At 46.2% G+C, this 16,972-nt stretch overlaps 1 protein-coding gene across 2 annotated transcripts in view; it reads right to left on the bottom strand.

Moving 5' to 3' along the window:
* The window catches only part of DDX10 (DEAD-box helicase 10), a 300,200-nt gene that overhangs the window by 226,509 nt on the left and 56,719 nt on the right, over window positions 1–16,972 (bottom strand). For both annotated transcript variants that reach the window (XR_008320238.1, XM_053312440.1), the window contains exon 11: window positions 15,584–15,671. Coding sequence is in view for 1 of the 2 variants with exons in the window: in XM_053312440.1 (XP_053168415.1) it covers window positions 15,584–15,671 (88 nt within the window). In the remaining variant the exon portion in view is untranslated. The remainder of the gene's footprint in view (window positions 1–15,583; window positions 15,672–16,972) is intronic.

The following is a 16,972-nucleotide window of genomic DNA, read 5'->3' as shown; positions in this document are numbered from 1 at the left end:
ACATACACTGCACAGTGTGTGAATAACTGTACATGTTACAGCTATTCTTTCAAAATTCCCGGGTGTGAATCAGCATTGCACTGTATGCAGATCTGCCACCGCGAGGAATCTCAGGAGAGGGGAACCCCAATTTCCAGCAACCCCAGGAAAGTGGGGTCACCATTTGGGGACACAAGCAAGGGTGCACATGTCTACATGGGTGGACAGGCTGGTAAGGAGCACGCTTTGACAGCTGCCTGCTGGCAGTCGCCAAGACAAGGACAGCAGCTGCTGAGGTAACCTTGCCCATGGCTTTCCTACATAGAGCAACCTGGCTCGATATAGAACACACATGGCCTGACATTCTCGTGAGAGCGCGGTCGGTGGAAGGAGAAGTTGTTTTGTCATCGTGCAGTATTAGTGGTTCTGCTCGACATGCTGGTTCTTCTCATGGGTTGTGAGAGGGTGTCCCTAATGGCCTTACACTCTCATGAGTGAGTGGTCTGCTCAGGATCCGCATCCATCATTATCACAGAGTAGGGTCTCCCTTGTCAGTGCTGGCAATGCTGTTCCTGTTGGCTGGCCCGTCTCATGAGTAAACCTAGGGAGCGCAAAGTTCCCCCAAGAAGAAGGGGCTGACCCCCCCCCCACTCCAACCTTTTAATGCAACAAATAGAAATTGGCTGTTCAAGAAAACCTGGTTGGGGCTGCCTTTTAAACCCGACCCTGCCCCCCCCGCCACATGGCCAAATGTTCCCATCCCAACGCTGAAATTGGGGTGCCCTGCTTATGTTGCCACCTGGAGTGTTTATGCTTGTGAACATACATTATTGTCGCTTTATTCTTGGGAGCGAAGCACTTTGTGTCCGTCTTGTCATCCCGTCCCCTTTCCCCCCTGCTTGCCAGGAGGAGGAAGCAAGGGATTGAGTGGGGAGAGGGCATGTCCCTGTGTTACCTTGCTGCTTGACAGGCTGACAAGTTTGGGATGGCATGTGGTGAATGTGGTTGCCCTGTTGCTGGGCGACTGCATTGGAGGCAGGAGGGGCGGGGCTGGTGCTTGGAGAGGCAGCCAGCAAGAAGCGCTGCAGGGATGGAGTGGATGTGATTCTGGGTGGGTCTGTGGCATCATCTCTAGGACTGTGGTTTCAAAAACCTCTTGGAACTGCAGTTATGGCACCGTCCGCATTAGGTCATAATGCTTTAGGGATGTGCATGAACCGGCATTCTGATGGTTCAGCGGCAGGAGGGTTACCTTTAAGGAGCAGGGAGGATGCCCATCCCCACCCCCACCTTTCTCCTGCTGGCAATATCGCCAAAAACACTGGCACGAGGCTTCTTCGTACCTCCTTGCAGCCCTGGTCAGCATCATACCAGAAGTGGCTGGTGCACATGCGTGACATGCACCGGCCACTTCCAGTACAGTGTGGGGACGGGCACCCTCCCTGCTCCTTAAAAAGGTAACCACCCCACTGCTGAACCATCCTCTGAACTGGTTCGGGCACATCCCTATAACCCTTTGGGGGCCAAACCTCAGGCCTTGGCAGCGAACCTGACTGCAAACCGAAGGTTCAAATTGGTATAGAGAGGCAACCCGCAGGTTGCTTTCACCGCCAAACAACAGTTGCATGAATTTGGATGTAATGGAGTTCCAACCCCTGCCCCATTTAACTCCAGTTCTGTGTTGCATCTGACTTCGGCCAATGTGTGAATACAGCTCTCTACTGCTGTCAATGTGGACCTATCTCATAACCACCATCAAGGCAGATGGGTGAAATTTGCACTGAGGAGTGGAAGGCTTGTGAAGTGAGCATATGATTCCACAACCCGCTCCCAAGTAAAAGAGCTCATGTTACATCTATAACAACTCCATTACATACATCCGTTAGGAACTGAGATTCAATTTTGGCTTCTTTCCTCTGCACTGCTGCACCAGAATTCACTCTGCAATCTCCCACACAGATTTGGGAGCAAGTGACCGAAGAGCAGAGGGTCACCATACTTCAAAAAGGACATTATAATAATGTCAAAAAGAACATTATACACATAGGTGCAGAAGAGGGCAACCAAGTGATCAGGGGCCTAGAGCACCTTCCTTACAAAGCAAGGCTACAACACCTGGGGCTTTTTCGTTTAGAAAAAAGATGACTGAGGGGAGACCTAATAGAGAGCTATAAAATCATGCATGGTGTGGAGATAGATAATTTTTTCTCCCCCTTACATAACACTAGAACCAGGGGTCATCTCATGAAAATGATTCCCAAGAAATTTAGGACTGACAAAAGGAAGTACTTTTTCACACAACACATAATTAACCTATGAAATTCTCTACCACAAGATGTGATGACAGCCACGAGCCTGGATGGCTTTAAGAAGAGCTTAGATAAATTCATGGAGGACAATTCTATCAATGGCTACTAGTCTGAGGACTATAGACCAACTCCAGCCTAAGAGGCAAGATGCCTCTAGATACCAGCGTTAAGAGTTGGTAAGAGGAGAGCTGGTTTTGTGGTAGCAAGCATGACTTGTCCCCATAGCTAAGCAGGGTCTGCCCTGGTTGCATATGAATGGGAGACTTGATGTGTGAGCACTGCAAGTTATTCCCCTCAGGGGATGAAGCCGCTCAGGGAAGAGCAGGTGGTTTCAAGTTCCCTCCCTGGCTTCTCCAAGATAGGGCTGAGAGAGATTCCTGCCTGCAACCTTGGAGAAGCCGCTGCCAATCTGTGAAGACAATACTGAGCTAGATAGACCAATTGTCTGACTCAGTACATGGCAGTTTCCTATGTTCCTAAGAGTTCAGGATTGGCTAATTCAATCCAATGGCATATAACTGTTGTCAGCAAATTGTGGAAGGTATAAAGCGGATTGTATTACATTTGTTCTGGGTCTGACTAGATCAGCCCCAACTGGCTAGTTGAGCTGCCTTGCTTCTATTTGCTTAGATGGTAGTAGAATTAAATAAAGTCTTGCAGAACTTTTATCTAAGTTTTTTCCAACTTGGGGAAGGGTTCTAGGAACAGCTTGCCAAGATCTTATTCACTACCTGAGGTCAATCAGGAGAAGAGTACTAAAAACAGACCCAATCTTTTGAAGAGCATATTTTGAATTAACAAGGCCAAATCTTTTGAAATATTATTTATATGCAAACGGATTGAATTAGCCAATCCTGAACTCTTACACCAGTAGCAGGGGAGCAACAGCAGGAGAGAGGGCATGCCCTCAGCTCTTACCTGTGGGCTTCCTAGAGGCATCTGGTGGGCTACTGTGTGAAACAGGATGCTGGACTAGATAGGCCTTGGGCCTGATCCAGTAGGGCTGTTCTTACGTTCTAGGGGTAGAGCTGCATCCACACAGCCACCTTTGGATCTTAGCCGTTCTTACTAAAACTTCTTCAGTTTTTCTATAGGCATGCATCCTTGAACTGAATTGAAGTATCCATGTGTAGCGAATTAAAGCCTTTGTCTCAGAGCAAGCTCACGTGAGGGAAAGAAATGCTGGATCATCCCCGCTGAGCTGCCTGGCTAGGCTGCTCCTAAAACTATTCTGTATTATCAGTAGGTTCAAAATGCTGCTGCTGCCATCCCTTTTGTCTACAGAAACTCTCTGGGCTTGGGGTGAGATAACCCGGGGGGGGGGGCTCTTAATTTGGCTCTTGGACAAAAACAAAAATCTTTCACATGCAAGCCTACACGTGGTGAGAAAACTGATAGCTGCTGAATGTTTGAAGATGTGTTTGCACCAAAGGAATCCCCCTTCACCCGCCTCGCCCCCACTTTTCCTGAGTTATACCCCAACTTGAAGAGGCTTGTGAAAATAAAAGAACTTTAAACAATAGTTTGATTCAATTGCTACAGACTGCTTCTGTCTGATGCTTTTTCAGCTTTTAGATACTGTTAAGAATATTTAGTAGAATTACAAAAATAGGTTGTCTTAATGCACTTAATGTCTTAATGTTTACAGAGATTTACAATGCCCTAGATTTATTGAGCGTAGGATATTGTTTCTTATTTCAATTACGTTGCAGGTAAACTCTAATAGAACAGTATCCAGAATATGCAGAGCACACACACAAAAAGCAATATAACATCTCCAGCGTCCAGTCTGACTAAGCAAACTGTTCCCTATGCTAAACTTCACGAAGCCATAAGCCCTGGCTCCTTGCCTTGAACTCACCAAACTTCTGATGAGAATTCAAGCTTCCTGTCCTCCTGTCTTTCAAGGTTCTGCAGTTATTCTCCTGCAGCCAACCGCCATGGCCACATGTCCTCCTCTGCACCTCCAGCCTCGCTTCTCCTTAACAAAGAACTCCCTTCTTCCTGGCAACAGCTCTCTAGCTCCCACACACCTGGTGTGCTGATAGGCTGAGCCCTGGAGTTCACCAGCCTCTCAGTAAAGACAGGGTTCACTTCCAGTTAACTCTTTAGAGGGAGGAGAGGCTAGTCACTACACCATGAGACTAAGGATAAATTTAGAAAAAACAAACCAATGTTTGTTACTGTTGGGAGGTCCAAAAATGGGCTCCCCAGAACTCCCCTCACCAAGAGGTGCACAGTCTGGACCTGCCTGCTCTCAGGAGAGTCGAGGAATGATAGTACAGTGTTCACCACTTAGCTGAGAGCAGCATAAAAGGCTTGTCAAGGAAAAAGCACAGCCACAGCTCCCCACCTTATTGGAGCCTGAACCGGGCACTCTAACACCCCAGAAAGAGCCCCTAAACACAGAGACTCTAGCACTCCTGAGGCCCCAGAGCAAGGCAGCCAGGACTTCCCCTTCACTCACGCAAATTGCTACACTCCTGACCTCTGCACTGACATCAATTTGGTCACATCTGTCAGATAATCTCAAATCCCCAAAGTCAACATCCTTCACCCATCCCCTCAACCAGACCCACACGTAAAGTCTAACTACCCCAAAACCTATTGTCCCTCATCCTCAGTAACCATTAATCCAGAGAAGCACTAATTTAGCATGTAGCCCTTAGTTCACAAAGCATCTTTATCATATAGAATAGCCAACAGAAATCCTACCAGTTTGCAGAGCCCCTGGGATTCATATTAGAGCTATGACCCTCTACTTCCACATCATCTCTTCACCCTTGTTGCTATGGATCCTGGCTTCATGCTTTGGATCCCCTTCCTTCATGTTGAGACAGGTACTACAGGTGGCTTCCCCTCCACTCTCAGGGACCTTCCCTTCTCTCCCCCGATTCTCCCTTTCTGGAGCGTCTATGTGCGTGCATGTGTTCCCCAACAGTACAGGAGATTGTCTTCACCTCTCCACAAACATGATTCATAGAGGCCGGCCCCACTGCCTTACCACCCCTCTGGAGAATGGGGTGTGGGGATGGGGTTCAGCCCCTGCATTCCTCCTTCCATCAGGAAACTAGCAGCCACTTTCTCAGGAAGTGAAGGAAGTTATTTCTTTGTCCCTCTACTCCACCTTTCACCTTCCAAGACTGGCCAGAGTCGCCCTACACTCCCTACTCCCTAGACCAGGAAGCAGAGTGAGGGCTCTGCCCTTAGTCTCTCTGTGTCTGTCAGTCTCTCCTCTCTTTCTCCACACACACATACACACGGTTCCTTCCCCCTTTCTTCACTGGATGTTTCCTCACTCTTCAGCTGCTTCTCTCACCGGTTCTTTTCACAAAACAGACCACCCACCACTGCTTCCCTTCCCTATGTCAGTCAGCAACAATCACATAACCAGTATTCCAAGCAGGAGTGAAATATTGCGCCTGAACACATGTTCACCTCTGTGTCCAAACCACCTGGGAATTATCTTGTTAATATTAAAGTCAAGCCTCTTACTTTATAAAGCCATTTCTTTTATTTTTAAGCCTGTGGTTTATTATTATTACAGCCAACGGCCTCTCAATACAACAAAACCACACAAAAAACTACACATCACTTCAGAAACATCAAAAGAAACTGCAATGGAAGCGCGAGCACTCCGCAAACCTGGTTTTACAGATCGTGAGTAGCCACGCTGCGGTTCTGTTACCCAGTTACTCATGAGTAGACCCCCAGAGGGGAGGCGAAAAGCCGTCCGGGGGTCTCCCCAGTATGCCCTGCGCACTCGCACAGGGCACACTGGAGCTTCCGGGGGCCACGCAGCCTCTGAGCTCCCGAGTCCCTGCCGGCTCCATCACGGAGTGGACGGCCGATCCGGCCGCCCAGGACTCCCTCCCTGCTCGTGTGCGGGGAGAGCGGGCTTAGCCCGCTCTTCCCACGCACCCTCCCAAACTGGTCACTGATCGTGAGACCCGGCTCACTGTGTTAAAAGAAGCAGAAAGTAGGCTCCAATAGTTCTACCTAGAATAACTTGTTTGTGAGTGTGTGTGTGTGTGTGTGTGTGTGTGTGTGTGTGTGTGTGTGTATCTAAACCTATAGATTATCAGATTCATCCTCATCAGATTCATAAAGTGTTATCCTTAGTTGGCAGGGTTGTGAGTATGTATATAACCCTGCCAACTAAGAATAACTTTATGAATCTGATAAGAGGGCCCTGGTCCAGGAAAGACTCCAAGCCTTGACAAATTTCCTTTGGATCTACAAGCCAGCACAAGAATTTAGGAGCCAGATAATGGACACTTGACAAAATTACCAGACGTGGTGATGGACATTGTGGAGGGGGGAGGTAAACGGGCTCCTCTTCTTCCCTTTTACAAGTTACACTTAAAACAGAAACAGGGCTGCCTGGGACAAATAATGTCTTTGTTAAACAACTCCGCCTTTGAATATCCTAGTCTAGGCACCACGGCTCTCTGGTGCCTGGCACTGGAAGATGCTGTTATTTTTGCTTCAGTAGACTAATACAATTAGAGCCACCTAATGGCGCAGCAGGGAAATGCTTGACTAGCAAGCAGATGGTTGCCAGTTCGAATCCCCGCTGGTACTATATCGGGCAGCAGCGATAGAGGAAGATGCTGAAAGGCATCATCTCACACTGCGCGGGAGGAGGCAATGGTAAACCCCTCCTGTATTTTAAACCACAGGGCTCTGTGGGCACCAGAAGTCAAAATCGACTTCATTGCACATGTGACCTTAGCTTTAGACTCTAACACAACTCCCCCCTCTGTAAGGTCCTTACTTCCAGTTTCACTTCAGCAGTCTCTTCCACCTCTTACAACTGTTTTCAAGCTCCTCCCAAACTGTCCATACAAAGAGTGGGAATGGACAGCCGGAGCAAACCAAAACCAAAAATAAAATCCATTCCATATGCCAGCTTTCAGCATACTTTTAGGAACTCACAGGACTGCAGCCAAAGATTTGAAATAAGCAGACAAGGCCTTCTTGACACTGAGAAAACAGAACAGCCATCAGTGTTTGGGTAATAAATGCCCAAGCAAATGTTCTATGCGGCCAGGACATCACCTAGCTGCTACTGACAACCCTTTCTTTGTTCGTTTAAATGTTCTGAAACTGACCACAAGCCTTATTCAACAGAAAGGAAGCATAATATATAATTTTTACATTGGTCTCATACAGCAATAATAAATGCTTTTAAATATAGCAATAAAGATGGGATTTACAGGGCAGGTTCATCACAAGATCTGTCAGCTGTGACAAAAGCCTTTGTTTGAACTCATTCCATCCCTATCCTGAACCTCCAAGATTATTTCACTCCACTCAATTTAATTTTATCTTTCTTTTTAGAGGGTGTCTTAAAAAGCCATTGTAAAAAAATAAATTTTTAAAAAGCTGTTAAGAATGGGGAAAAGTTTATTGCTTTTTTCAGTCTAGACCAAAGTGTTCATGAGCCTGTCCCTTCCTTCACCCCCTTCCTGTTGTAGCTACTTAGTTCTATTAATATAGCTGGCAAATTTGACAAAATACAACTGCAGGCTCTTACAAAATGCAGCAAGGTACTCCTGACTGAAAGGGAAACTTGGAAAGGCTGCAATGTGATGGAAGCACCTGTTATCCATATTAAATTATAATAAGGACATAAATACAGGGCTTTCAATCCAGTGAGCAATCTGGCACTTGTCACAAAAGCAGAATTATCTCCAGCGGTATTATTATTTTACATGTGTAAGCTGTCCTGACCTTAGCTAATGTTTCTGAATCTCAGCCATAACAGCATCTTTATTATCCAAATTTTCAAAGTTGGGGAGCAGAAGCAGACAAGTTTATTCCTTTGAACTTCTGCGTTGTCCTGTCACTATGACTCAAAGCAAGTTATGCCATCTTTTTCAGGGAAGTGTGGTGTAGTGGTTAGAGTGTTGGCAGTAGTGGTCAGCGAGCGCCGCTCCAGGGGGCAGTGAGCGTGGGAAAATATCACTATCAGGCACAGAATGCGGAACAGGGTGGCAGCACCCAACCCACCTTCCCGCACCGCTGCTCTGTTGAGGCCCGTGCCATGCTAACCCCTCAGATGGCCTCCGTGCATGTGTGAAGGCCAAATGAGCAGCAGGGGCAGGGCCAGCCTCCCTATGGGTGGCACTGCCACACCACAGCGCATTCCAGGTACCAGCAACAGGCAAGTCTGCCACCAACTAAAGTGATTTTCCCCACCCTCACTGCCCCCCACTAGGCAGCGCTCACTGGCCGCTACAGAGTGTTGGATTAGAACCGGGGAGATCCAGGTTCAAATCCCCAGTCAGCCATGAAGCTTCCCAAGTAATTTTGGCCAGTCACCATCTCTTAGTCTAACCTATTTCACAGGGTTGTTGATAAAACAGGGAGAGGGAACCACCCTGAACTCACCGGAAGAAGGATGCAATAAGAATGTAACATAATAAGGTAAAATATATCATACTTTTGCAGCTTTGAAAATTATAGAATGTAATAGTCCTTGCAACAACAACAAAAGGGACAGACAATTGTCTAAAATTATAGGGAATCTAACAGAACTGTGCCAAGTAATCACATAGATAGGCTTTTCAAGTTTCTTTAGTAAGAAAGTCATCTTTTTTTCTTTTCTTTTTTGTTTTACTGAAACAAAAAGCAAGAGAGGAAAACACTTCCCCAAAACGCCAGGAGTAAGAATTTCATTATTTTATTCTTGCAAGGTTGCCCAACATGTTTCAGGCGGGGGGGGGATCCTTTGTAAGGGGCTCAAAGTTAATTACAATAGGTACTCCACCACACAGAAAATGAAGCTGCCCAATAATAAAGTTTCTATTTTCTGTGCAGCAGAGCACCTATACTGCAATGAACTTTGAGCCACTGACAAAGGAATCCCCACCCCCCCACCCCGAAATATGATGGGCAGCTTTACAAGAATAAACTACTAAAAAGGCTCTTACTCTAGACACTTTGAGGAACTGTTTTTCTCTCTTGGTTTTTGACTTGGTTTGGTGCTTACCCCCTATTTTTGTTTGGTTTTTGTTTTTTGTTTTTTACTGGCCACTTCTGTGTGATGACCTATCACATTTCCATCGTACTCTTTGGCCAAAGAATTCAGGGCAGCCTAACTGGGGTCCTCATCCCTTAAATGCTGTGATGTCTCCTCACAACAGCCCTTTATTCGGGTTAAATTATAGCAGGGCTGCTCAACTTTGGCCCTCCTGAAGATGTTGGCCTACAACTCCCATAATCCTTGGCTATTAGCCACTGGAGCTAGGGATTATGGAAGCTGTAGTCCAAAAACAGCTGTGGGCCCTAAATAAACAGCTGTGGGCCCTAAATTGAGCAGGCCTGAATTATGGCCCAAAGTCATCCAATGAGCTTCATGGCTGCGTGAAGGTCCAAGTTTGACATTCCGTCTGCTACACCACACTAGCTCTTCCAACTGTACCTTTTCTTCCAACTGTACCTTCATATGTAAAGAAATGAGGTTTATCATATCCTAAGCACTCTTCAAAAAGGTACAGGATCTCACCATCAGGAGAGGTGTAGATTTGGAAGGAAAATGTTCATGAAGAACTAGTGACAAGCAAAAAAAGTTGCTTGGCTCTGGCTTTACCACATCAAAATGAACACGAGAATTCGATCAGCTCGTCAAGCAGTAAAACCAAGAGCTGCTACTAGCACACGCAGCATCACTATGCAACCCACTGGGACCCTGGTTCTTGCAAGAATTCAAGTCTCTCCGTAAACTGAGGCACAATAGTGCTACACAAAGCAGTAGCTGAGGTTCCTATATTCAGGGCTGGATTATCCACTGGGCACCAGAGGCACAGTGCCTAGGGCCTACAAAGCTCCCTGGGGCCTACGAATAAGTCTCAGCCCCCCGCTCCCCGCCCAAATCTCAGATGGTTCAAAATATGAGAAAAGAAAACTGCTAAATCAAACTTAATAATTTGATCTAATTGAATTACTTGAACAGCATAACAAAATAGTACAATACACCTTCCTGTAAGGAAATTATCCTAATTGATAATCCAGCCCTGCAGATGACCATTCTGACACATTAGAGCTATCTTGGGGGCCTATGCTTATGAGACAGCGTAGGGCCTACCAGGGCTGTCCTTAGAGAGCCCTAGTGGGGTGCGGGGCCCGGGGCAAATCAGCCAGTGCGGAGGCCTATACTATCTGGCTGAGGGGTTGTTGTAGAAGGCCTAGTAGAGATTATAAATGCATCTCTGAGGGAAGGTAGGATGCCTCCTTGTCTCAAGGAGGCAATTATTAGACCACTTCTGAAGAAGCCTACCTTGGATCCCTCAGAGTTGAGCAACTACAGGTCTGTTTTCAACCTTCCATGGCTGGGCAAGGTAATTGACAGGGTGGTGGCCTCCCAGCTCCAGACAGTCTTGGAGGAAACCGATTATCTAGACCCATTTCAAAACCAGCTTTCAGGCGGGCTATGGGGTGGAGACTGCCTTGGTCAGCCTGGTGGATGATCTCCAACTGGGAATTGACAGAGGAAGTGTGACTCTGTTGGTCGTCTTGGACCTCTCGGCGGGTTTTGACACTATCGACCATAGTATCCTTCTGGAGCGTCTGAGGGGGTTGGAGTCATTGCTTTGCGGTAGTTTCACTCCTACCTCTCGGGCAGGTTCCAGATGGTGTCCCTTGGAGACTGCTCTTCTTCAAAATCTGAACTTTTGTATGGTGTCCCTCAGGGCTCCATATTGTCTCCGATGTTGTTTAACATCTACATGAAACCGATGACACCAAAATCTACTTTTCCACGTCAGTATCCTTGGGAGGGGGCATAACCTCCCTAAATGCCTGACTGGAGGAGGTAATGGGAGGATGAGGAATAACAAACTGAGTCTGAATCCAGGTAAGACGGAGGTACTCATTGTGTGGGGTCAAAACTCAGGAGATGAGATTCATCTGCCTGTTCTGAATGGGGTCACACTTCTCTGGAAGGAACAGGTACGCAGTCTGGGGATGCTTCTGGATCAGAGCCTCTTCCTGGTCTCCTAGGTTGAGGTGGTGGCCAGAAGTGCCTTCTATCAGCTTTGGCTTATACACCAGCTGCGTCCGCTTCTTAAGATAAATGACCTCAGAATAGTGGTACACATGCTGGTAACCTTCAGACTGTGTTACTGTAATGTGCTCTATGTGGGGCTGCCCTTGTGTGTAGTCCAGAAACTACAGCTGGTTCAGAATGCGGCAGCCAGGTTGGTCTCTGGGTCATCTCAAAGAGACCCTATTACTCCAGTATTGAAAGATCTACACTAGCTGCCAATAAGTTCCAGGCAAAATAGAAGGTGTTGTTTATAACCTATAAAGCCCTAAATGGCTTGGGCCCTGGGTATTTAGGAGAACTTCTTATTCGTTATGAACCCCACCACCCACTGAGATCATCAGGAGAGGTCCGTCTGCAGTTGCCACCAGCATATTTGGTGGCTACTCAGGGACAGGCCTTTTCCGCTGCTGGCCCAGAGCTTTGGAACGTGCTCCCTGATGAAATAAGAGCCTCCCCATCTCTGACAACTTTTAAAAAGCCTTTAAAGATGCACCTATTCACCCAGGCTTTTAATTAAATATTGTTTTAACAGTTTTAGCATCGTTTTAAAATGTTGTGTTAAAATTTTAAATTGTTGTAATGTTTTAACTTTTACTATGTCATTTATTTTGTTTTAACTACTGTTCTAAGTTTTTTTTGTTGTCATTTATTATAACTAATGTTTTAGCTTTTTGTTTGTTTGTTGTAAACCACCCAGAGACGTGAGTTTTGGGTGATATAGAAGTGTGTTAAATGAATGAATGAATGAATGAATGAATGCGGTTAAACGAGCAGGGGCCCGCTTGCCATGCCCCAAAGTCAGCCCTGGGGCCTAAAAAGGCTTTAATCCAGCCCTGAACAACTGCCTGCACCCCTGCATTTCTCTCCCCACAACACCCTTCATAGTGTGTAGGATCTGACTCCCAGACATGGAAATGCAATCAGCCTTTCTGATTCGACATTTTTGACTTGGCATAATGGGTTGCAAAGTGACATACTGGACTCGCCAGCTGCATATGCATATCAGCAGAGGCTCCGCTTCCCAGCCTGAAGGAGTTTCTAGGGAAACTAGCACTGAGAGAGCAGGTGGGAACTGTAAAGGTAGTCTTGAACTTTTCTTCGTAGCAGCCAAAAGCAACTCTCAATGAGTCATGCAAGAGAAGCACTGTCCAATTATGAGAAAAGCACTCCAGAGTAAGGAGCAATGTACCCATCTTTTGTCCATTGGGCCGTCTGAATAGGAGCGAGAGCCTTGCAAGTCTCAAGCTAATCAAACCTTCCATTTGGAGCAAAATTCAGGGTCAATTCCAGCATCAATCTGGACCTGACTCAGTTCTAGAGGCAGGAAAATGCTTTAAGAAGGGCGCCTTTCGAGTCTAACATATCCCTACCTGCCTGTCGGTGCCCCGGCTACTCATCCATGCTAGACTCCTCTGCACTTGGGTGTGTGGTCTGTGTGCGTTCACATGCAACAGCTCAATCTGCTTGGACTCCCTGTTTCACTCCAAGTTCTAGCAGGCTCTGGCTTAATGTTCAGGGCAGGAAGCCTAAGTCCAACCTGTCTTTTCACTGCTCCAGAAGTCTCGCTAACTTGGCCCCCATCTCTGCAACTTTCATTGCTGAGGTCCATATGAAGTGGGTCAGTGTGGGTTTTACATCGTGTCTCTGGACTGCTCAGCCCCCTCAGACACCTGAAGAAACAGCCTATTAACCTTCTTCTACCAAGAGGAGGACGAATACAACCGTGCCAGTGACATGCTCCAGTTTTTCAGACAACTTTGGATAGTCATTTGACTATGTGTGTGTCTCTCTTTCTCTTGTATTCTCTATCTGTCACCCTCACCTCTCTTTTCCTTCCCTCTGTGCTAGGATTCTCTCAAGATTGCATTAGTTTAAAAAAAACCTAGGTGTTTTGCTCAAGATCCGGCATCTTAAGAGCCAGCGTGGTGTAGTGGTTAGAGTGCTGGACTAGGACCGGAGGGACCCGAGTTCAAATCCCCATTAAGCCATGATACTTGCTGGTTGATTCTGGGCCAGTCACTTCTCTCTCAACCTAACCAACTTCACAGGGTTGTTGTGAGCAGAAACTCAAGTATGTAGTACACCACTCTGGGCTCCTTGGAGGAAGAGTGGGATATAAATGTAAAAATAAAAGCATCTTGTAGTCAGCCACTTCTGCCTGGCTCACCATGAGATTGCCAACTACCACTTTAATCTTGTGTGCTTCTGTGTTTAATAAACTTAACCTTTGCTTTTCAACGAGATTTGTCTGGACTCTGTTGTTCCCTTTTGGGTGCTCTAAATCTGTGGTTGCCTTACCCCACAGCTAGCTTTCTGGCTACCCTCTAAAACATAAGAACACAGGAAGCTGCCTTATACCAAGTCAGACCATTGGTCCATCTAGCTCAGTATTGTCTACACAGGCAGGCAGTGGCTTCTCCAAGGTTGCAGTCAGGAGTATCTCTCAGCCCTATCTTGGACATGCCAGGGAGGGAACTTGGAACCTTCTGCTCTTCCCAGAGCGGTTCCATCTCCTAAGGGGAATATCTTGCAGTGCTCACACATATAGTCTCCCATTCAAATGCAAACCAGGGTGGACCCTGCTTAGAAAAGGGGAGAAATCATGCAGACTACCACAAGACCAGCTCTTCTCTGTGACCTTCTCTCCTACATAATTGCTATATGTACTTTTGCACTTAATTCGAGTTAATTCCCCCACATCAGCCAAAAGCAGAGTCACTGGACATGGCAAAAACCATACATGTGAGCAAATGTGCTGACAACAGGTGGAGCGCCTCCAGTTGGCCAGCCTTGAAATACTGTATCTCTTCAGACTGCAGGGGAGGAATGACATGAATGAATAATCTTACATATGGATATGAAATTTCTATATGGGAAAGCATGTGATCCCCCACCCCCACCCCACTTCAATCTGAGTGTAACAGTCCAGGAACAGTTTTACCTCCTCATCTGCTGTTTGTATGAACAATGCCTTAGGAGAGAGAATCAATGCAGATTTGACTGATACACTCTGCATGGAACTGTACTGGTTAAAAGTTACATATTGGTAAGCAGCTTTGTGTAGAGGTAAGGAATCTTGTGCAGAGACCTATGTATGAGCCTTGATGAACTTGGTTTAATGAAAAAAACAGAAAGTAATCCCATTTTATCCTGCAGAAAATGATAACACAGAGCAGATTAAGTTATTTGCCAGGGCTCCCTAAAGGTGAAAGCTATTTCCCACTGGTATTCACCTTAAAGCTGTGCAACTTAATTAATGTGAGAATCCAAGTGTATTTTAGAAGTTCTAAGTTGGTCTTAACCATCAAGAAGTTTCCGGTTCAGATTCTGAAGTTGATGACTACAGCTCTATTCACACCTTAGGGTACATAGGAAGCTGCCTTCTACTGAGTCATACCACTGGTCCATCTAGCTCAGTATGGACACAGACTAGCAGCGGCTCCTCCAAGGTTGTGGCCAGGAGTCTCTCTCAGCCCTATCTTGGAGATGCCAGGGAGGGAATCTGCAACCTTTTGTATGCAAAGATGTAGGTACTCTTCCCAGAGCAGCCCTGTCCCCTAAGGGGAACAGCTTACAAGGCTCACATGTAGTCTCCCATTCAAATGCAAACCAGGATGGACTCCACGTAGCAGAGGGTCCATGTTTGCTACTACAAGACCAGCTCTCCTCCAAACCACTGAACATAGGAAGGAAGGGAACAAGGTTGCATGCACAGGCTCCACCTCTGACCTCTACGCATTCACCAGAAGATGTGAATGAAGCTGCACCCACACAGAGTTCAATGAGTGGGAAACCTTGATCGTACAGAAGAGCTTACAAGCGTACAAGTGCTCTTTGACATAATCAGGAACCCTGCACAATCTCCCGAGCCTCTTATGCACTCAGCTGTACATGTGCAGAGCTGCATTCACACCTCCTGCTGAATGCTCAGAGGTTGGTGCTGTGGCTAATGGGTGCAGTCCTGCTCTGCTCCTCTGGCAGGTGCAATCTGAAGATCGTGTTTAATAGAACATGTGATATAACTAGAAATGTCAGTACACTTACCTAAAAATATGGGCCATAGTACAAGGGCTCCAAACCTTGGGTCCTTAGATGTTGTTGAACTACTGCTCCTATCCCCTTCAAACACTGCAGCTGAGAATAATGGGAATTGTAATCCAACAACATTTGGGGACCCAGAGTTGTGAACTTCTGCCATAATACTATACTAATAGCGCCATAATTGATTAAGAAAGCAACTTACCCTTTGTGCTCTCTCTTTCAGCTCTTGATCTTGAGCTAAGAAGGACTGCATCTTTTTCTGGATGTCCACAAGTTTCTCAGGGTTGATTCTGAGGAGGGTGGGGGCGGGAGAGAGACCAAATCACACACACATTTTTAATATTCTCCTAAAGAATTACAAAGCGCTGTATCGAGTTCACAGGGCGCTTTTTCATTTCTCTGTATTATTTTAAAATGAATAAAGTCTACTGCTCCTCTGAACAAGAATCAGCTGGAATCATGTCAGGCGTGAAGACCATTCTCCTCAAATGAATAATGCAAGGAAAGCAAACAGAAGCTCAGGCCTTTTATCCAGCGAACATTTTAAACTGGAAGAGACAACAATTTTTCAAGGTAAAGCCACACAATTAACATTAAATTGGTTCTTGAGCTTATAAAAAGGTGGAAAATTGAGCTCATACTAAAGAGAAGAATAAAATACACGGCAATAATACTTCACACTGACACAGTATCTCTCATGAGAAAACCGTACGGGGCGGGGGGTGGGGGTTAGCACTTAAATAAGACTCTCTGGGAAGTTCCTGACTCTGAGGCATTTCTGCAGAACTGAAGATAGAGAGAACACAGAGGGGCAAACTAGATATTTGAGGCAACTCTGCATTTCTTAAGTAATTGCCTGCCCATTTTGCCTATAAAGCAGGGATGGGGACAGTGTTCCCTCTAACAGAAAATCCCCAATGTTTTTGACTACAACTCCCAGCATCCTCAGCCAAAGCCCACTGCAGCTAAGGATTCTGGGAGCTGTAGTTCCCTGAACTTGGCAAAAGAGGCAACTTTTAATGTGGTGATTCTCTCTATTTAGCAGGGGGAGAGTAACTAGCCCTATCTACCCCCAGCATAGTACCTCCAGTGACTGTTGCTGGCGTCTATCTTATGTTTCTTTTTAGAGTGTGAGCTCTTTGGGGACAGGCAGCCATTTTATTTATTATTTCTCTGTGTAAACCGCTTTGGAAACTTTTTGTTGAAAAGCGGTATATAAGTTGTTCTCGTCGTCAACATCGGGAATTCCCTCTTAGATGGAGACTCTATTGTATAGACCAAAAGGAGTACAGCAGAGGGGAGAGTAAAACCCTTCCCCATCTTACCCTGTCACAATCTGCTGCTTTGAGTACATAGGAAAATAGGAAGCTGCTCTATACCAAGTCAGACCCTTGGTCCATCTAGCGCAGTATTGTCTACACAGACTGGCAGCCGCTTCTTCGTGTTTGCAGGCAGGAGTCTCTCTCAGCCCTATCTGGAGATCCCAGGGAAGCAACATGGGACCTTCTGCATGCAAGCATGCAGATGCTCTTCCCAGAGTGGCCCCATCCCCTAAGGAGTAAATCTTACTATGCTCATGCATGTAGTTTCC

This window comes from Hemicordylus capensis, chromosome 3 (genome assembly GCF_027244095.1).
Source record: "Hemicordylus capensis ecotype Gifberg chromosome 3, rHemCap1.1.pri, whole genome shotgun sequence".
Taxonomy (NCBI): Eukaryota; Metazoa; Chordata; class Lepidosauria; order Squamata; family Cordylidae; genus Hemicordylus; species Hemicordylus capensis.
The sequence above is the reverse complement of the archived record's forward strand: the minus strand, read 5'-3'. Positions and strand labels throughout refer to the sequence as shown.